This window comes from Lynx rufus, unplaced genomic scaffold, assembly GCF_022079265.1.
Source record: "Lynx rufus isolate CCGP_SWC_20201006 ecotype Redwood Valley unplaced genomic scaffold, mLynRuf1.p SCAF_1, whole genome shotgun sequence".
NCBI classification, from domain to species: domain Eukaryota; kingdom Metazoa; phylum Chordata; class Mammalia; order Carnivora; family Felidae; genus Lynx; species Lynx rufus.
The window spans coordinates 188,952,350-188,974,775 of NW_025814823.1; the positions used below are offsets into that span (position 1 = coordinate 188,952,350).

The 22,426-nt window shown below is 36.6% G+C and overlaps 1 protein-coding gene and 1 non-coding gene across 2 annotated transcripts in view; both read left to right on the top strand.

Annotated features, from left to right (window-relative positions):
• Nucleotides 1-22,426, top strand: part of RNF145 (ring finger protein 145) — a 59,400-nt gene that overhangs the window by 7,924 nt on the left and 29,050 nt on the right. The window contains exons 3-4 of the mRNA XM_047091793.1: nucleotides 6,982-7,090; nucleotides 20,950-21,041. Coding sequence (XP_046947749.1) covers nucleotides 6,982-7,090; nucleotides 20,950-21,041 — 201 coding nt within the window. The remainder of the gene's footprint in view (nucleotides 1-6,981; nucleotides 7,091-20,949; nucleotides 21,042-22,426) is intronic.
• TRNAL-UAG (transfer RNA leucine (anticodon UAG)) lies at nucleotides 7,314-7,398 on the top strand. The gene has a single exon. It is a non-coding gene; the product is annotated as a tRNA-Leu (tRNA).

Here is a 22,426-nt window from a genome sequence, read left to right on the forward strand (position 1 = left end):
ACAATGATTTCAGAAGTAGATTTACAGTGTCTTGAACCTGTTGTTTGTTTTAACTTAATGATGTATCACAGAGCCATAACTACTGCTTTTAGATATTCATGAAATAAAGCTTTGTACTCTGTGTTTTTATGTTGACACTTCCTGTTCTGCCAAATTTTAAGATTCTGATTAAATGTTAAGGCCTCCTTCTCCCCCTAGGCCTCCTAATTCTGTTTCGTAGTGGTGTAGTATCCTTGTATGGCCATACCACAGAATTGATGCTCTATTGGTGAACACTTTAGTTTCGTCTGCCATTTCATTCAGTGTTGCACTAAATAATTTTATATAGCCATAATTTTGACAGATACATATAGCCTTGATAAATTGCTAGAAGTGAAGTTGCTGTGTTAAAGAGTATATATGTCTGTAATAATGGATCGATATTACTCTCTATGGGGTTTTACAGACAGTGGTTGAGAGTTCCTACAGTCTTACATCTTTATCAAAAACCATGTTATCAAATTCTTACATTTGGTTATTCCAGTACATGAAAAATGGATGTTTTTTAACATAAGTTTTAATTTGTATTTCTCTTACTGTGAGTGAGATTGTATTTATTCACATGTTGATGAAAAACGTGTGTTTCCTCTTCTGTGACTTGTCAGATCATGTCCTTTGCCCACTTTTCTGTGGGATTTTAGCCTCTCCCCTCCCCCCTTTTTTTTCTCAAAGGCACAGGTAAGGCTTTATTGGGGCTACAGCTCTAGCTGAAGGGAGACACAGCACCAACAGAGAGTAGTTAGGCTGGCCTTCTCTGGATTTTAGCCTTTTCTTGCCAATTTGTGGGAGTTTGGTATACATTAGGGAAATTAACCTTTTATGATGAGTTAAAATTACTGTTTTCAGTTGTGCTTGTCTTGATTTTGGCTTATGATTTTTTTGACTTGCAGAATTTGTTTTTAATGAGATTGAATTTATTGTTTTTTCTTTTTTTTTTAGTTTATTTTTTATTGTTTGTATTTTAATTTTTTTTTCAGTATATGAAATTTATTGTCAAATTGGTTTCCATACAACACCCAGTGCTCATCCCAAAAGGTGCCCTCCTCAATACCCATCACCCATCCTCCCCTCCCTCCCACCCCCCATCAACCCTTAGTTCTCAGTTTTTAAGAGTCTCTTATGCTTTGGCTCTCTCCTACTCTAACCTCTTTTTTTTTTTTTTTTTTCCTTCCCCTCCCCCATGGGTTTCTGTTAAGTTTCTCAGGATCCACATAAGAGTGAAACCATATGGTATCTGTCTTTCTCTGTATGGCTTATTTCACTTAGCATCACACTCTCCAGTTCCATCCACGTGGCTACAAAGGGCCATATTTCATTCTTTCTCATTGCCACGTAGTACTCCACTGTGTATGTAAACCACAATTTCTTTATCCATTCATCAGTTGATTGACATTTAGGCTCTTTCCATAATTTGGCTATTGTTGAGAGTGCTGCTATAAACATTGGGGTACAAGTGCCCCTATGCATCAGTACTCCTGTATCCCTTGGGTAAATTCCTAGCAGTGCTATTGCTGGGTCATAGGGTAGGTCTATTTTTAATTTTCTGAGGAACCTCCACACTGTTTTCCAGAGTGGCTGCACCAGTTTGCTTTCCCACCAACAATGCAAGAGGGTTCCCGTTTCTCCACATCCTCTCCAGCATCTATAGTCTCCTGATTTGTTCATTTTGGCCACTCTGCCTGGCGTGAGGTGATATCTGAGTGTGGTTTTGATTTGTATTTCCCTGATGAGGAGCGATGTTGAGCATCTTTTCATGCGCCTGTTGGCCATCCGGATGTCTTCTTTAGAGAAGTGTCTATTCATGTTTTCTGCCCATTTCTTCACTGGGTTATTAATTGTTTTTCGGGTGTGGAGTTTGGTGAGCTCTTTATAGATTTTAGATACTAGCCCTTTGTCCGATATGTCATTTGCAAATATCTTTTCCCATTCCGTTGGTTGCCTTTTAGTTTTGTTGGTTGTTTCCTTTGCTGTGCAGAAGCTTTTTATCTTCATAAGGTCCCAGTAGTTTATCTTTGCTTTTAATTCCCTTGCCTTTGGGGATGTGTCGAGTAAGAGATTGCTACAACTGAGGTCAGAGAGTTATTTATTTATTTTGAGAGAGAGAGAGAGAGAGAGAGAGAGAATGAGCTGGGGAGGGGTAGAGATTGAAGGGGACAGAGGATCCGAAGCGAGCTCTGTGCTGACAGCAGAGAGTCCAGTGTGGGGCTTGAACTCGTGAACTGTGAGATCATGACCTGAGCCGAAGTGGGGCGCTTAACCAACTGAGCCACCCAGACACCCCTATTGTTTTTTCTTTTAGAACTTAGAATTTTGACTCAATTAGAAAAGGCTTCTCTATCATATTTTACTCCATTATTTTTATTTCATTTTTTACATTTACATCTTTGCTCCACTTAGGATTTATCTGCATGTACAGTGTGTTGTAGGTATAATTTTTTTCCCCTAGATAACTATCTGGTGGTTTCCATGTATTTATTAAATAGTTCATCTTTTCCTGGCTAATCATTATATACTAAGTTCTCCCATATATTTGGTTCCATTTCTGATATTTATTCCTGTTTTTTAAGTGTGTGGTCATAATGAATATTTAGACTATATTGTACTGTCTAGACTTAGTCCCTTCATTGTTTTTTATTTATCCCTCAGAGTTTTTCTGATATTGTTGGCTATACGAACTTTAGATACTTAGTTTAAGTTAAGATGAAGAGGTAGCTTAAAGATGTTAACTCTTCTCTATGTATGAACACAGAAAGCCTCCCTATGTTCCAGGTTTCTTTTGAGTCCTGGAGTGTTTTAAAGTTTTTATTATATAGGTCTTGGGCATTTATTGTTCAGTTCATTCCTAGGTATTTTGTCTCTTTTATTGATATTGTGACCCCCCTTTTATATCCTTTAATTATTATTAAGAGCTTAAACTTAAAAATCAAGGTAGGGAATGGTAAAGTTCATGTTTATGGAATATAATTGTACCTTCAAATTGAGAAGCTTTCCAGGGTGGGTTTTGTCTGAGAATAGCAAAAAGAAGTGATTGTCTAAATATAATTGGAATGCTAATTATAGAACTGTTTTGCGAAGTATAGGTTATAAAAGGGGAAATAGAAGTAATATTGAAAAGTTATAGTGGAGGAATTTGTGAAAAGACCTGAATACATATATTAGGTATTCATAATTTGGGAGGTAGTGATAGGTCAGTGAGGAATTTAGAGCAGGTGAACTGCACTTAAGAAGATTGATTAGGCAGTGTTCTACAGGCCACTGGATTGGGGAGGGGAGAAACCAAGGGTAAGAAGACCAGTTTGGATTTTAGGCAAGAGGTAATGAGAGCCAGAATTAGCCTTGTAAAAGGTGGAAAGCAAAGACTGGCTATGAGAACAATTCCATTGAAATTGCAATCACTAAAATCATTAGTGACCTAAAATGTAAAACTCAGGCTTCATTTGTGTTGTCATTCTGCAGACAATCTCATCTTTATGGAATTGTTGACTGCTTCCTCTTAACAGTGTTTCTGGATTCTTCTAACTTTCTGACCATTCCTTCTGACTCTTTTGCTGTGTTTTTTCTTTAGACTTCTTAAGTGTTGATACAGCCTAGAATTTGTGTTTAATTTTCATCTTTTGTTGTTTGTGTGATCTCATATAGTTTTGGCTGCAAATCCCTATCTCCAATTTCCGTTGCTTTTTTGACCACTGTAGTCTGGGGTTAGTGTTCTTTCCTCTGATCTCATGGTACCCAGTTCATAACCTCTCCCATAGCACTTACTATGCTGCATTCCAAGGATCCTTAGGCTCATCTATCTTCCTAACTAGATTGTGAGCCCCTTGAAGGTAGGAATGGGGTTATTCCTAGCGCTTAGCTAGTGCCTGGTACTGAATGGATTTCTAACTATTGTTAGACATGACCACCTAAGTATTCTGTAGACCCTTCGGTTTATGGTCATGAACTCATCATCTATACCTCAAACCTCCTCCTTCTCTTGTTTCCTATCTTAATGGTAAAGTTGTGATTATCTTGATTATCCAAGCTAGAAACATCAGAACCATTTTCACTTCCTTGTTCTCCACTCATAGATCACTATTAAGACTTCTTTAAATATGTTTCTCATAGGTGACCCTGCCAACTCCATACCAAAGCTGCCGATTTATTCTAGGTCCTCATTTTTCCCCTCACTACTAAAATAACCTTTAAATAGCAGAAATCCCTGCATTTTGTTAGGAACATTCATTAATGTTATTTTAGGTAGGTCATCATTTTTAAATGCTGCATGTCTTGCATTTTAATTATAAATTATTGTTGGGTTATCTTCATCATCATCAGTTGAGTTTGTTGTGATAGTTGAGTGAATAGTGATGCATATTTGCATGGGCAATAGTTTTGGCTTGTATTTTTCAAATAATTAGATTATATACATGTTATAATTTAGATAAATTATTCATACTGTTCTTGCTTTAGCAGTATTCATAATTGCTTAAGATTCTTGTGTGATATTTTTTGTTATCACTGAGTTATTTTTCCACTGCAGTGTGAAAAAGGAGGGGGATAATTGGGCCATAGGGTTTTTGTTGTTTTGTTTTTTGTTTTCTTACCTCACTTAAAAGTGTATCTAAAGGATTTGAGAACTGTTGGCCCAGTCTAAACTCTTTATTAGTGTATACAAGGCTTTATATTGAAGTGTTAGCCACCAGTTCTATCAGCATCATCTCCCAGTACTTTTTTATTTACACCAAATTTTAGTCTAGCCTACAGAGTTTATGGTCTCCTGAAAACATCCTTTTTTTTTTTTTTTAATAGTTTTCATGCCTGCTATTCTCTTTTCCTAAAATGTTTTTCTTTTTCTTAGCCTGATAAATTCACTGTTCTCAGTCCAGGTCAAGCTTAATCACTTAATAATAGCCCTTCTAATATTTGTATATTACAGCACCAATATTGTATCATACTTTTGTCCATGTTTTTTCACTAGACTATGATTACTTTATTGTTTGGATCTTTCATGTCTAGAAATGCATATGGTTCACACTTTATATGTAATAATTGGTTGAGTGGATAATTGAAAGAATGAATAAAATCAATATGTTTAGTCTAGAGGATTTGACAGCTGTTTTATGAGATGTGCACAAAAAGGGAAAGATAGGAATATCTGGAAAGGAAAATGATAGTTCATTAAAAGAGAACTTATGGAGAGTTTTCATGCAGTAGATTGAATAGAAAATCCTCAGCCACAAACACTAAACATGCTTGCTAAATATAATAAACATCCTTTTTAAATACCTCTAAAGTCCTTTGAGATAGGAATTAAAAAAATAAATTGGGGAAATTATTTTAAGAAATTAAAAGTTAGTAGAAATACTTCTGTCTAGCTTCTGCTGGATTGTTCTTAAAGTTAGGATATGTGGGAAATCTGAATTCTACCTCTTTAGTCCCTAGCATAGTGCTCCTGTCTCCTTAGCTTTAAGCATGAGAGGTGCATTGGGTACTAAGAAGGGTTATCTGTACCGTAATAAAGACTCGCTAATAAATGGAAAATAGTTATGGAAGAGTAGACAAGAACCAGATATTGCAAGACCTAGACTGTCAGACTGAGAAGTTAAGAACTTTTGAAGGTTTTTAAGCAAGAGATTTGTCTAGATGGTGATGGTTTTGTACTGAAGTGTAGGATCAATGAGGATGGAAAGAGACTGAAAGAAGAATAGTTATTAGTATGCTATTATATTGAGAGTGGACTGGGATATGGGGCATAGGGACTGGAAAGGAAGGGTGACATGAGACACTTAACTGGGAAAGACTCAGCAGGACTTGGTGATGACGGAAAGATGACTCAGGTTTGAGTCCGAGTGAATGGGATTTAGGGGAGAAAGAGGGTGAGCCAGCCTGTTGAGGGAGGAGGATGGGTGCTCAGTTTGTACTTGTATATGAGAACATTTAAGTGGATTATATCCCAGGCATTGTGAGATATGATATATCTGCTTAGAATAAGAAATGATTGCTTTTTTTTTTTTTTTGGCATATGCAGTAGGTAGGTTCTCAGTAACTTTGTTGATAACATACATTTAGAATGGTATATTTGAAGCAGCAACATAAATTGCTTGAGCTAAATACTTTGTAGGGGAAAAAGCAGTTTAGGGACTAAATTTCCTTTGTTCATTTGAGGGGGTAAAAAGCAGCGGGGGAATTTGGAGATTATAAGGAAATCCATGCCACAGAGCCAGTTTTGAGGGTGGTTGCCGGGACAAGGATAAGCAGGGTGTTTTAGGTTTGACAAGTAGGCAGTTGTTGACTTCTGAGGTTTTTTTTAGAGTAGAAGGGCAAAGAAGTTTCATAGAGCATTTGTAGATTGTAGACGATTAAGAGGAAATAATGGAGTGTTAGAGAATGGAGGCATTAGTACAGATAGTTTACAACATTTGTCAGTGGAATGAGAAAAATAGATAATAGCATGAAGAGAAGTTTCTCAAGATTGGAAGAAGAGCCCTGTATGTCCTTGGAAGAGAAAAGTGAGCACCGGTGTTAGGGGGATGATTGAAGATGTAGGAGATTAGGAATTAGAAAAATAAGATCTTGAGTCAAGTGGAAGAGGCAGCTTTAGAGAGGGACATTAAGCAGTGTTTCCTCTGGGACGAGAGGATGAGAGAATTGGTGTAGAACAAGTAAGTTGACATCAAGGAAAGGTAGATAATGAGAGGAGTGCTGTTGTATCTTTGTGTGGTATACTTGATTGTAAAGCAGAGAAGGCTACAAAAAAAAAGTGAAAAATGCTTTGTTTTCAACAAAAAGTCCATAGTGATTTTTACTGTATTAAACTTACTTTGGTATGAAGTAAAAAACCTGAAAGTTGTTGAAACTTAATTGGAAAGTAATTGACTTCAGGTTCTTTTTATTAGTATAATTAATTGGAAGACTAAATTAGAATTATATTTTATTTATAATCTCTCTTTATTTCTACTACAGGTTATATTTTAAGTGTTGTGCTACTAACCTTGCCCAGACAGCATCTGGTTCAGCTTTACCTGTATTTTTTGACTGCCCTGCTCCTCTATGCTGGCCATCAAATCTCCAGGTAAGAATGTGACCTTGTTTTTGAAATGTATGACCAAATATGGTTTTTCATTACCAATAAAATATTTTTCATGAATACTGTTAATAAACTGAGGCTTTGCTAAGTTCCAGAACAGGGTTTTTAATATTTGTTTTTTAAGTAAATATTATTTTATGGAAATAATAGCTGGGGTTATGCCTCAAATTTTATTTCTGCGTTTAAAAACAATCTTAATATGAGGGTTGCCTGGGTGGCTCAGTCGGTTGAGTGTCTGACTTAGGCTCAGGTCACGATCTCATGGTTCATGGGTTCGAGCCCCATGTCGGGCTCTGTGCTGACATCTCAGAGACTGGAGCCTGCCTCAGATTCTGTGTCTCCCTCTCTCTCTGCCCCTCCCCTGTTCGTGCTTTGTGTCTCTCTCAGAAATAAACAAACATTAAGAAAAATTAAAAAAAAAACAATCAATATGAAATGGACCTTAAGATTATGTTTACAGAGATACTCATGAGCTTTTCTATATCACCTAAGACAAGAATTTCCAAAGATAGGCTGTAGAATATTTTAACAATTATAGACTTGATTATTTTCATCATTTTAGGGAATCAAGTTTATGATGCAGGAGAATCGGCATGAGATGCGACCACCTATATAGTGGATGATTTGTATAAATTATCTGATGAGGTTCATGGTATAGCTCAGAACTTCTTCATCTTTAGCAATGTTGTGTTTGTCTGGGTCTGCTAGTCCTAAATTTTAAGACTCTGGTCTGCCGATGAAAATGAACTTCCTACTTTGGAATGGAATGTTAAAATACAGGTGAACCAAAAGCCACACAATAAATGTAATGGTGGGGGTATAAATAAATTTGGAGGGTATGATTTCTTTTGTTATGATTGAAATGTATAACCAAAATTAAATATACTCCCAATCCTAAGAAGAGGGACAGTTACTTTGCGTATATAATAAGAAGTAGTTGTCTAGAAGTCTGAAACGCAGATTTTGGTGTTAGCTTGAAAATTAATCTTAGAAATAGCATTTTTATATTACTAGAATTGAATGGTTGACTTGGAAACTTTTTTACTCTCTTATAAAATAATACTGTTCATTGGAGATGAGTTTTGGGAAATACAGAAAATTTAAAGGTAGTAACAATTACGTACTGTAATCATACCACCCAGAGATAAACCTGTTAAAATCTGGCATTTCCTTCCAATTTTCTTAATACCTTCTAGTTTTTACCACTTTTGTGGATACGAAAAGAATGAAAATAGCAATAGTCCCGGACTCTTGGCCCCTCTTGTTGAAGCAGGACTTTTATCCTCCTTAAAATTTCATCTGGTTATTTCTCAAAGGACCCAAAGCGTTTTGCAGAAACTCCATCTTCTCACATTTCTCTCCTCAGTTCCTGTCTGGTCAGTTTTCTCTGGTACCTGGAAGGTGATGTTTTACTCTCTAACTGCCATTATCCTTGCCCAGGGTATGTCCTTGGATGTCAGTTACAAAACTGGACCTATTGGAGTAGTACTGCATTTCTTGTAATCCTAACAGTGGTTCAAGTTGAGCTGTGTTTTACTCCTAAAGTGAAGACATGAGTTTTCTAATTTTGTGTCACACAAGTATGTCCCTGTGTCTTGGACTCCTTCATGGGAACATGAATTAGATTCGTAGCATCTTTATTCACATAGCCAAGAAGAGGAGTCCAGTGGCCAGTACCAACACAGACAACAGAATGTACTTCCAATCCATTACCACCAGCCCCAAACCCTGACACAGTCTGTTCCTGTGGCCTTACCCAGGACACCTCTGAATCTGAGCTCAAGTTCAAGGTAGAGACACTTCTCTATCTTTATTCCCTTTTTTTTTTTTTCCTGGAGAGAGAAAGAGGGCACAAGTGAGCGAGGGGCAGAGAGAGAATCCCACAAGAGGGAGAGAGAGAGAGAGAGAAGAGGGGTTCACCTGAAGCAGGGCTTGAGCTCAGGTGATGTGGGACTCAAACACACAAACCTTGAGATCATGATCTGAGCCGAAGTCAGATGCTTAATGGCTGACTCACTCAGGTGCCCTGTCTTTATTCATTTTTAAGCAAAAATTGTGTCTGTAGAGTATAATGCAGTAGTTAGAGTATAGGGTTTTCTAAGTCATCATTTTTGTGTACAGATGAGTGCCTGGCCATCTAAGAGTGCTGTATTTTTTAGATAAGTGGACAGGTGATTGGGGCGTTTCAAATTCCATGTTCTTTATTTACTATTCTATAACCTCAGTGTCACCAGAAAGATAGGTCTCCGTTTTCTTACCTGTAAAATGTTGATAATATCTTACGGGGCTATTGTAAAGGTTCAGTAAGGTAAGGCATGTAAAGCTCTTAGCATGATTTCTGACATACAAGTGTTCCGTGAATTTTTTCTTTTTTTTTTTTTTTAAGTTTTTTATTTTAATTCCAGTATAGTTAACATCAGTGTTATGTTAGTTTTAGGTGTACAATATAGTGATTCAACAATTCTATACAGTACTCCATGCTCATCATAAGTGTACTCTTAATCCCCTTCACCTATTTCACATCTCCCCCCACCCACCTCCTCTCTGGTAACCATCAGTTCTCTGTAGTTAAGAGTCTGTTTCTTGGTTTGGCTCTCTCTTTTTTTCCCTTTGTTCGTTTGTTTTCTTAAATTCCACATATGAATGAAATCATATGGTATCTGTCTTTCTCTAACTTATTTCACTTAGCATTATACTCTCTAGCTCCATCCATCTTGTTGCAAATGGCAAGACCATTCTTTTTTTTATGGCTGAATAATATTCCATCGTGTATGTATATACCACATCTTCTTTATCCATTCATCTGTGACACTTGGGCTGCTTCCATAATTTGGCTGTTGTGAATAATGCTGCAGTAAACATAGGGGTGCATATATCCTTTCGAATTAGGGTTTTTGTATTCTTTGGGTAAATACCCAGTAGTGGGATTACTGGATTGTAGGGTAGGTCTATGTTTTTGTAATGTTTGTTTATTTTTGAGAGAGAGGGAAGGAGTGCGAGTGGGGGAGGGGTAGAGAGAGAGGGAGACACAGAATCTGAAGCAAGCTCCAGGCTCTGAGCTGTCAGCACAGAGTTCGGTGCAGGGCTCAAACCTACACACACGAGATCATAACCTGAGCCGAAGTCAGAAGCTTGACCCACTGAGCCACCCAGGCGCCCCAAGGTAGTTCTATTTTTAACTTTTTTGGGGTTTTTTTGTTTGTTTGTTTGTTTGAAGAACTGATTTTTTTTTTGTAATTTATGAAGAATTCTGTCCTAGATATCCAATTAGAGTATCAACTACAGGATCTTTCAGATTCATCAGTTGGAGTAAGATCCCAGTTGCCTAAAGTTTCTGAATTATGAACTACTTTTTTTTTTTTTTTTAATTCTCAAGTTAGTTAACATACAGTGTAGTCTTGGCTTCAGGTGTAGAACCCAGTGATTCATTTTGTACATATGACACCCAGTGCTCATCCTAAAAAGTGTCCTCCTTAATGCCCGTCATCCGTTTAACCCACCCCGACACCCCTACCCCCATTAACCTTCAATTTGTTCTCTGTATTTGAGTCTCTTATGATTTGCCTCCCTCTGTTTTAATCTTATTTTTCCTCCCCTTCCCCTATGTTCATCTCAGATTCCACATATGAAAGAATTTCTCAGATTCTGCCTATGAAAGAAACCATATGAGATCTGTCTTTCTCTGACTTACTTCGCTTAGCATATCCTCCACTTCCATCTCGTTGTTGCAGATGGCAAGATTTCATTCTTTTTCATCGCTGTGTATTATTCCATTGTATATATAAACCACATCTTTATCCATTCATCAATTGATGGAGATTTGAGCTTTTTCCATAATTTGGCTATTGTTGATAGCACTGCTATAAACATTGGAGTGCATGTGCCCCTTCGAATCAGCATTTTTGTATCCTTTGGATAAATTCCTAGTAGTGCAATTGCTGGGTCATTTTGTGAACACTTGATGTTTCTTGTGTTTTTGATTTTAGACATTCTGACAGGTGTGAAGTGATACCTTACTGTAGTTTTGATTTGCATTTCCCTTCTGGTGAGTTATGTTGAGCATCTCTCCATTTGTCTGTTGGCCATCTGGATGTCTTCTTTGGAGAAATGACTATTCATGTCTTCTGCCCATTTTTTAATTGGATTATTTGTTTTTTGGGTGTAGTGCTTAGTGAATTTTAACTAACATTCTTGTGTCTTGTTTTTATTACACAGCCATGTTTTATGAGCATTTTCCTGTGTGTCATTCTTTAAAAAAAGATTTTTTAAATCTGTATTATGATATAGCTATATAATGATAGCCTTTTAGGTTGATGTGATTTCTTTGATTAATCATCAAAATCCTAAAGTTGAAGGTAGAGCTATATTAGTTATAATTCTGGGTGAGAAAACAATGATACTATCCTTTCCCTCATGCTTTTTTGGTTTCCATGTGGTTTAGTGGTGTAGTGATGAAAGTCTGTAGCTCTATTTTTCTATACCGTGTTGCCATCCAGGCTTTTTTAGAGATCAGAATTCTGTTATATAAAGATAAAGGTGACTGTGACCATGTCAGGGGTAAAGGAAAGCCTTTTTCTGACCATTCTTCTGGTGGCAATTTTAACTTTTGATTTTTAGTTTATGGGAATGTTTTTTTCTAATGTTTAGAGTTTGTTTTTATTATAAGATCAAACTTATTTAAAATAGTAAAAATAATTATAATAGAATTTTATAATAACACACATAAAATACAAAAACATTTCTTTTTTTTTTTTTTTTTTTTTCCGTTTTGATCCTTATCCCAGTCCTTTGGGATTTATAGAAGAAAAAATTGAAGTGGGTGAATAGCTGGGAAGGAACAGTCTCAGACTTTAATTTGAATGTAGGTTTTCTAATTGCTAGTTTAGTCCTCTTAGGGAGACAGCATGGTTAGTGGGAAGAAAATGAGTTTTAGAATCAGACTGTGTATGAACTGGTTCCCTACTTAGTAAATATATTACCTTGGCAAGTTGTTTCTTTGAACCTATAAAGAAAGATAATGCCTATCTAATGGAGTTAGTTTTGATATTAAACTAACAAATTTCAAGAAATGAAATATTTTAGTATTTCTTTTCTTAGTATAATATTTATTACATGGTGCTGTCTCACAAAAGGTTAGTAAAGATGTGTTATCCTTGATTAATTATTCATAATATGTCACATTTATAAATATTGAGGCTTAAACATTACATTTATAAAATATTAAGGCTGAAGTTTTTAGTTTTAAAAAGCATAATTGTTCACATTTCATGTAGCAACTTTATAGCTATCCTTTTTTTTTTTAAGTAACAGTTTTATTGAGATATAATTCACATACCTATTTAAGGGACACAGCTCAGTGGTTTTAGTACACTCACAGAATTTTACAGACCATCACCACACTTTAGAACATTTTTTTTTTTTAATTTTTTTTTTTTAACGTTTATTTATTTTTGGGACAGACAGAGACAGAGCATGAACGGGGGAGGGGCAGAGAGAGAGGGAGACACAGAATCGGAAGCAGGCTCCAGGCTCTGAGCCATCAGCCCAGAGCCCGACGCGGGGCTTGAACTCACGAACCGCGAGATCGTGACCTGAGCTGAAGTCGGACGCTTAACCGACTGAGCCACCCAGGCGCCCCTAGAACATTTTTATCACTCCAAAAAGAAACCCCGTACCTGTCAGCAGTCACTCACCATTTTCCATTAATTCCCTTGCCCCCAACCTAGGCAACTGTGAGTCTATTTTCTGTCTCTATGGATTGGCCTATTTTGGACATTTCATATAGACATATACAGTGTGTGGTACTTTGCGCCTGGCTTCTCTTAATTAGCATGTTTTCATCCATGTTGTAGCAATTGTATCAGTATTTTGTCTGTCCAAATCGTATTCTGTTGTATGAATATTGCCACATTTTGTTTATTCATCCATCAATTGATGGACATTTGGGTTCTTTCCACGTTTTGACTGTTACGAATAGTGCTGTGAACATTATGAGTAGGCTTTGTGGACATGCTTTTTTTTTCTTGAGCATATACTTTGGGGTGGAGTTGCATTTAACCTTTTGAGGAACTGCTATACTAATTTTCTGAAGTGGCTTCAGTATTTTACATTTCTAACAGTAGTGTGTAAGGGTTCTAGTTTCTCACATCCTTACCAACACTTGTTGACATCTGTCATTTTTAGTATAGCCATCATAGTGTGAAGTGATTATTTCATTGTGGTCTTGATTTGTACTTCCCTGATGGCTAATGATATTGAGCATCTTTTCATATGTTCATTAACCATTTGTAAATCTTTTAGAAAAGTATTTATTGGGATCCTTTGTTAATCATTTAACGTTATTATTATTTAACATTATTTAATCATTATTATTATTATTATTATTATTATTATGGAGTTGTAATACAACTCAGTTCTAGCTAGATACAACTCCTTTATACAATTATACGATTTACAAATATTTTTTACTATTCACTCTAGTCTGGTTATATCAAGACAAAGTGTAGTATGGTTCTACAAAGGAGAATCGATACTTGGATAATTTAAATAATTAACTTGGTACTTGAAAAACTGGCTATAGGATAAGTCATTTGGAAATATTAATTTCTTAAATTGAAAATTTCATAAGCTTTTAAAAAGCTGAGTTTTTATTTTCCCTTAAGACATGTATTTAAGAAATAATGAAGCTAATTATCCTTAAGTGAATAAAAACTTGTTTAGAGTATGTCTAGAATGGATATAGCTTTTAGTTCAGAGAAACTAAACTTTTGAAAATTCATGGCCATAGTTGGTATAGTATGAACATTTAATATTCTGTTTAAGCTTATTAGAATTTGATAAATTTCAAGTTCCTTAATTCTTAAAATTACTAAACTGTGCTTCTCATTTTGAGTGATGTAAGGAATGTATTTTCCAGTATCAATCCTACTTTAAAATTGAAACTATCCAGTGGATTATTTATCGGGTGTTAAGTTCTTTGTAGATTTTGGATACTAGCCCTTTATCCAGTATGTCATTTGCAAATATCTTTTCCCATTCCGGCGGTGTCCTCTTAGTTTTGTTGATTGTTTCCTTTGCAGTGCAGAAGCTTTTTATCTTGATGAGGTCCCAATAGTTCATTTTTGCTTTTAATTCCCTTGCCTTTGGAGATGTGTCGAGTAAGAATTTGCTGCAGCTGAAGTCAAAGAGGTTGTTGCCTGCTTTCTCCTCTAGGGTTTTTTTGTTTTGTTTAAAAAAAATTTTTTTTAATGTTCATTTAATTTTGAGAGAGAGAGAGCAGGAGTTGGGGAGGGGCAGAGAGAGAGTGAGGGAGACAGAATCCAAAGCAGGTTCCAGGCTCTGAGCTGTCAGCCCAGAGCCCAACGCAGAGCTTCAACCCACAAACTGCAAGATCATGACCTGAGCCAAAGTCGGACGCTCAACCGACTGAGCCACCCAGCCGCCCCTCTCCTCTAGGGTTTTGATGGTTTTCTGCCTCACATTTAGGTCTTTAATTAACATTTTGAGTTTATTTTTGTGTATGGTGTAAGAAGGTGGTTTAGTTTCATTCTTCTGCATGTTGCCGTCCAGTTCTCCCAGCACCATTTGTTAGAGAGACTGTCTTTTTTCCATTGGATACTCTTTCCTGCTTTGTCAAAGATTAGTTGGCCATACATTTGTGGGTCCAATTCTGGGTTTTCTATTTTATTCTATTGGTCTATGTGTCTGTTTTACAAGAGACTGTGAAATACAGAGAACAAGCTAAGGTGGGGGGAATACGGTGATGGGCATTGAGGAGGGCACTTGTTGGGATGAGTACTGCTGGGTGTTGTATGTAAGCCAATTTGACAATAAATTATATTCACACAAAAAAATAAATAAAATTGAAACTATCCAGAACTACAGGGAAAAAAGAAAAACTATAACTGACATGACCATTCCTATGAGGGGTGTGGTCTTGGTTTACATCACAATTGTTTTTTTGTAAAAGTTTTAAACTCTAATATTCTTAAATTCTTTGTTTTATTGTTAGATTTATGAACTATCATATCAGTTTTGTGTATGTATAATTTAAATTAGAGCCCATGGGTTTCACAAGATTGAAAGCATACTCCTTTTCATCCTAGTCTTGGGTATGTAAGTGTTGTTTCAAATGTAAAACTTTCCCAAGAGTTATTTATGTGTGAAATGTAGATAATTAGCTCCCCATTTCATGAAAGCTTGTCTAATTTAAAGTTTCTGTATTTCAGGACTGTTAGCATTTTGGGCTAGGTCTTGATTTGCTGTGGGGGCAGTCTTGTGTATTACAGAATGCTAACTTGCCTCTCTCTGCTCACTAGTTTGTAGAGCACCACTCCCCAGCAGTGCTGAAACCAAAAAGCACCCTAATTGCCAGTGTGATCTCCTGGGGAACAAAATTTTCCTCAGTTGAGAACCACTGCTATTAGATAAAGGAATTGTTAAAATGAATTTTATCATTATATACTTAAAATTTAATTTTGACGGGAATAAAATTGACCCATTTCAGTATTTGATATGTTTTCTTCTTTTGAACATTATCAGATCCAGGCACTAAATATTTGAGTAGGGGATCAGAAAGCAGCTAAAGAGAGGGGCAGGGTGGCTGAGATGATTTAAATAATTAAGCCCTGAGTAAATGAACTATTATTATTCAATTACTGGTACATTTCTTAGGGTGTAGTAGGTACTCAGATCCAGGGGTTGGACATCTCAGTATCTGGGATCTCTTAAATTGAGCGCAGTGCCTTTTGTTTGCACATATTCCATAAGATAACTTCAAGGGCTCACAGCTTTATTCTCTGTGAAAGTAGATTAGGTTTCTTTGAATTAAACCGTTTGAAAGCTTTTAAGTGGCCAGAATGTACAGATTGTTCCTAGGTTGTTCAGGTTGCTTAAGAGAGTGTTACAAGGTCAATTGGTGAATTGGTAAGCTTCTAGGTTTTATTGTTGTTACTTATTCTTTATAACTTGTATGCTTCTCTTTATAGCAAGTATTTTCCTAATTGCAAGCTATCCTTGAGGCCTTTTACATGTATCTTACACACTCCTCAGACCCAAAGCAATTTCAGTCACTGGAGAATAGGCTATCATAGGGAACTAGAGAAGTAGATTTTCAAAGTGTTTAGTTTATTAGTGCTCAGGATTGATGTCAGTATTGCACAAATTGCACAAATGAAAAAAAGTTTAAGAAGGGAAAGATTTAATTCAGTTACAAGTAGATGGCAGGGATTCTTGCTTCCTACCAACTTAATACATTTTACTGTTTAAATCTCCTAAATTGAAAAATCAAATACTGGGGGCGCCTGGCTGGCTCAGTTGGTGGAGTGTGCAACTCTTGATCTTAGGGTTTGTGAGTTTGAGCCCCAGGTTGTGTGTACAGATTGTTTATTTATTTTGAGAGAGAGCGCATGTATGTGCAAGCAGGGAGGGGCAGAGAGAGAGGGAGAGAGAGAATCCCAAGCAGGCTCCATGCCAATGTGATTTCCCACGAACCATCAGACATGACCTGAACCGAAATCAAGAGTCAGATGCTTAACCTACTGAGTCACCCAGGTGCCTCCCCACAAAAAGTAAATCTTAAAAAAAAACAAAAAACAAAACCATATAATGCTTTTGAACATTTCATCTGATTCAGTCTTTTTTTTTTAAGTTTTTGTTTTTTTTTTTAATTAATTTATTTTGAGAAACAGAGAGGTAAGAGAGAGAATCCCAAGCAGGCTCTGCACTCTCAGCACTGAGCCTGATAGGGGGCTTGAACTCAGGAACTGTGAGATCACGACCTGAGCTGAAACCAAGAGTCAGATGCTTAACAGATCGAGCCACGCAGGTGCCCCTGATTCAGTTGTAAAATAGTTACTAAATTCTATTAAAAATTAGAATTTCATGGCTATTGCATCAGAGTAATTTTTGGACTAAAATGACTCATGGAATTTTGGATAATTCCTTCTCTGGATTCTTTTTATTTGGCTTTCTGTCTTGTTTTTTTATATTGTGAATGACCCATTTTGTTGAGAGACTAGTAATGAAGAGTTTACATTGTCAGCATGAGATGCCAGGAAGTTGTTCATAACTTGGAGATCTTTGTTCAGATACTGATCCATGTTAAAGTTCTCTTGTATAGTTTGGGGTGCAACAATGCCCAGATTCTTCTTTCAAAAGGGACAGCTCAGTAGTGGCTCCTTGGTGAGAGCAGTAGTTTAGCCCTCACCAAAGCCACTGCCCTGGCTCTGGCAAGCCAAGCTCAGTGGGACCAAAGAGGGACTACAGACTTTCTGGCCCTGGCCGTCTTTCTTGAGGTGGGGCTTATTGATGAGTCAGCCAGACAGGAAAGATTGTGAAGGACCATCTTGAGAGACAGGAGTGGAGCAAAGGAGAAAGGGTCTGGGGTACCTCGAGAAGGTGTTAATTTCTGTGGTAGGATGATTGTTCCAGTAGCATTGAGGAGGGGTTGCAGCATTGAGGAGAGCTGTTCTCTTAGGGTTCTAGAGGAGGGCAGCCCAGAGAGCTAGTGGTAAGAAGCTGTTCAACACTGTGGTGTTGTCTTTAAGGCCTAACGGTTGATTATTCTTTTGGAAGACAGATCTCCCTTAGTCCCCTGTAATTTCACTAAATCACAAAGTCACGAAATACGGAGAGTGAAAAAGAGAAAAAAAATCATTCTATATTAAAAAATTTTTTTTATATTTTTATTCATTTTTGAGGGAGAGACAGACAGACAGCGGGAGCAGGGAGGGGCAGAGAGAGGAGACACAGAATCCAAAGCAGTCTCCAGGCTCTGAGCTGTCAGCACAGAGCCCAACGCGAGGCCCTGAATTCACAAACTGTGAGATCATGACCTGAGCTGAAGTTGGACACTTAACCGACTGAGCCACCCAGGCGCCCCTCATTCTATATTTTTATAGCATTTATCACAATTATAATTATTATTGTAATTGTAATTATATAATTGTAATTATTATTAGTATTAATCTAGTAATTGTAGGTCTCTCTTCCTGGTTTGTAAGCTTCATGCTAACAGGAATTGTTACTTTCCTGTCTACTGTAGTATTCCCAGAGGGTAGCAGTGTGCTAACAACATATTATGTATACGGTATATTTTTTGTGAGGCCAAAAAACATGGAGAATGTTGATTTTCCTTACAGGTTTTGTTATGTAAAGTCAGAATTTAAGATTAGAGGCTCTAAAGAAGACAAAGAAGTGCTAAAAAATAAACTAAAGTAGGCTAGGAAATAATGCAAAACAATTAACAAATGTCTCGGCAATAAGAAATTCTAGAGTAATGGGTTTGCTGAGTTATATATAAAACATCAGTAATATGATGACAAAAGCAAACAAGGGAGAGAAAACATGTCAGGGAGACCAACTCTGCAGTTTCCACCCCCCACGTTACTAGGAAAGATTTCCTGGGCACTGAACCCTTTGGGGACACCTTTTGGCTCTTCCCCTTGGGGATGGAATTCCTGTAGTCACCCCATTCCCTTTTTATTGAAGTGAAATTCACATAAAATTAACCTTTAAAGTGAACAGTTCATTGGCATATAGTACATTCATAATGTACAACCATCACCCCACGATAAAACCCAGTACATATTACGTCTTTTCCATTTTCCCTCCCCTCCCCTCTCCCTCAGCCCCTGGCAAGCATCAATCTGCTTTTTGTCTTTGTGGGTTTCCCCTCTTTTAACTGGATCTGTTGGAGAAGGATATGAGATGGCCACAAAGAAATTATTTGCCTTCAGAGGTCTTGGACTCAGAATTAGAGCTCTTTTAAGTACGAATTTATTTGGGGGCGCCTGGGTGACTCAGACGGTTGGGCGACTGACTTAGGCTCAGGTCATGAGCTCATGGTATGTGGGTTCAAGCCCTGCATCAGGCTTTGTGCTGACAGCTCAGAGCCTGGAGCCTGCTTCAGATTCTGTGTCTCCCTCTCTCTCTACTCCTCACTCGCCTTGTGTTCTATTAAAAATAAATAAAGACTAAATAAACTTTTTTAAAGATAAATTTTTTCTTTAATAGCATTTTCAAAGACTTCATAAATTTTAAGTGATATTTATATGTGTATTTTATTGTAAATTTCATAATTCTCTTAATTCTTCAGTTTTCTGTCCTAAAACTTTGTAAAATGTAGTAATTTTATGTTGGTGGTTATCTAGTAAGATAGCATTCAGATATTTATATGTTATTTGCATGTGTAGCATTTGTACTTCTCACAGGGTTTTGAGCACTGACCTCTGGACTGAGTAATCCTTTGTTATAGGGCTGTCCTGTGCACTGGAGATAGGATGTTGTGGCAGCATCTTGGCCTAGGTGCTCACAGCACCCCCAACCCTTTTAAATTGTGACAGCTAAAAATGTCTTCAGACAGTGCAAAATGCCCCTTGGGGTCAAAATCACCCCTGGTTGGCCAGCACTGCATTAAAATCATTCGTCTTGAGAATTTCAGTAAAAAGAGACTATTAATATATTATTTGTTAGAAGTGGTCATCATAGAGTGATAGAGGAGAATTACTAAATCTCCCATGAATTTAGGTCCATTATTGATTTTTGTAAATTGTCCCCCAAACTGCTTCTGTTCATAAAACTTATTTTGGTTTTTTGACAGTATTCTCCTTTTGGATTATGTAAGGGTCATTTCTTGTTTGGCTGTGCTACACTAAAGGAATTCAACTTGATTGCCTAATAGGAAGTAATTTCATGGAAAAAGTAATTATAGCTGTGGGTTTGTTCAGAAATATTGAAACATTCAGATTCTTTTAAATACAGTGGATAAAGCATTCAATAATTGAAGAAAAGGAGAATTTTTTTACACAGTTTCCTTACGATGATGTCAAAAGAACTTAACAGTCTTCTAGTATTACTGTTTTAACTTGCTGATAAATTAAATTCTCCCTTTTTGTGCTTCTTGGCTGTGCACTGAAAGTTCTGTTTTCTCAGTGTGGAAAGACTTTTTTTTTTCTCTACTTATTTCTTAGTAATCACATGTCATTTAACATCATTTAAATTTTAAAAGGAATATTTGATGTGATTTAAAATTTGATTCAAAATAAATCTGTAGCCTACTTTATTATAAGTCTAATTATAGATTCTTGATAGAGTTGAAAGTGACAATTTTTTTTTTAATTTTTTTTTTCAACGTTTATTTGTGGGACAGAGAGAGACAGAGCATGAACGGGGGAGGGGCAGAGAGAGAGGGAGACACAGAATCGGAAACAGGCTCCAGGCTCCGAGCCATCAGCCCAGAGCCTGACGCGGGGCTCGAACTCATGTACCGCGAGATCGTGACCTGGCTGAAGTCGGACGCTTAACCGACTGCGCCACCCAGGCGCCCCGAAAGTGACAATTTTTAAGGATTGTCCTGTGAGCCAGTTTTCTACTTAGTTTGTGATTTTACCTATAACTAAGAATAATTGGGGATAAAACTTTGGGGAAAGTAAGATAGGTGGGATGGTGGAAGAGAGCCAAAAGAGGGGAAATTTGATGTAATATTATTGGGTATTATCACTTAAGTAATAGGGTTGAGGGATGGTTTCTCAAATGTTTTTTTTTACTGGGAATATTATTTAACAAGGCCATAGGAAAAAAGAAAATCCCACAGAGTAGATTTTTGTCTGTCTTCTCTGCATAGTAAAATTCAGATGCAGTAAATTCTGATCCATGTGTGGAAGAAGGAAATGAAGACCATCCTTACCTAGTTTTTTATACCTAAAATTTTCCTTAATGTAGATGTGGAAAGAAGTGTTATTAACATAATATGCTTTTTATAAAAATACTGTGCTTTAGTTGCTTTTCTTTTCCATATGTGCTTGGTATGTATCTAATATGTTATTACCATTTGATTTATTTAGGGACTACGTCAGGAGTGAACTGGAGTCTGCCTATGAAGGACCAATGTATTTAGAACCTCTCTCCATGAATCGGTTTACCACAGCCTTAATAGGTAAGTATTAGAAAAGAATTGAAAGTGTAGGTGGAGACCAACCTTACTTATTATTTTTTTACATGCTAATAATCATACGTAGCCTATAGTTGCTTGTGTTTTTTTAATGATATTTTAACGATTTAGAAGGTTAATTTTTAAATAAAGCTAATTATTATTTTATAAGATTAAAATTAAATATGTAATGTCTTTATTGTTATTGAGAGCCATCACTGTATTCAAATATAAGTTGCCAGAAATGTCAAGAACTTGAGACCTGATTGAAATATTTAGGTAGTAGAATGTTAAAAATAGGAGTGTTAGCTAAGACCCAAAAATAATATAGAAATCCCAAGTGATGTACTAGACCTTGCCTACCATGCCGGAATTATAGAAAAGGAAGTGAGAGAAAATCTATTTTATGACTTTTACACTCACCCATATAGAGTGTCTTGCAAAATTAAATGTTGGAGATTAAGGAGAATTTCTTTAGAGAGCTGTTTGCTCTGAAATACCTCCCCAGCCATTCACATTTAGAGAAATCAGCAGAAGACCATTTGGAGAGTCACATGTCTTCTGCGGTTTAGGGGGGGGGATACTGTGAACTGACCCACACTTTGAAAATCTAAAGCTGCACCATCCAAAATTAGCCACATATGGGGTACCTGGGTGGCTTAATCGGTTAAGTGTCCAACTTTTGATTTCAGCTCAGCTCATCGTCTCATGGTTTGTGAGATTGAGCCCCACGTCAGGCTCTGTGCTGACAGTGTGGAGCCTGCTTGGGATTCTATCTCTGTACCTCCCTCACTCTTTCTCTCTCTCTCTCTCAAAATAAATAAGCAAACATTAAAAAAATAAAATTAAATGTAGCTGTCGAGCTCTTGAAATGTGGCTAGTCCAAATTAAGATACACTATAAGTGTAAAACACACATACCTACTTTCTAAGACTTAGTACAAAAAAGGATGCAAAATGTCTTTTTTTTAATGCAGATTGGATGTTTTTATATGATAATCTATGGGGTATGTTGTTATATATATTTATTGTTAACATATATATATATGTATGTATGTATATATATATATATATATATATATATATATATATATATATATGAGTGAGTTGGCTTGCTGTGAGTTTTCTGACTATGGACATAGTGAAAATGTCTTTTGGGGTTCTTTTGTATCTTCTAATCTGGGTAGGCAAAGGATGTTAATTTCTTGTGAACTAGTTAAGGGCCCCAAGAGTCTATGGGATTTTTTTTAGGTCTTTCTAAGAGGGACTTTAGAAGGATAAGACTCCAACAGGGATTGAACCTCCAAGAGTTCAGCAAAGAACCAGAAACAGCCAGAGGAAGGGTACATAACAAATACTAAGGGTGGGAGAGCCACCGTGATAGGAACAATC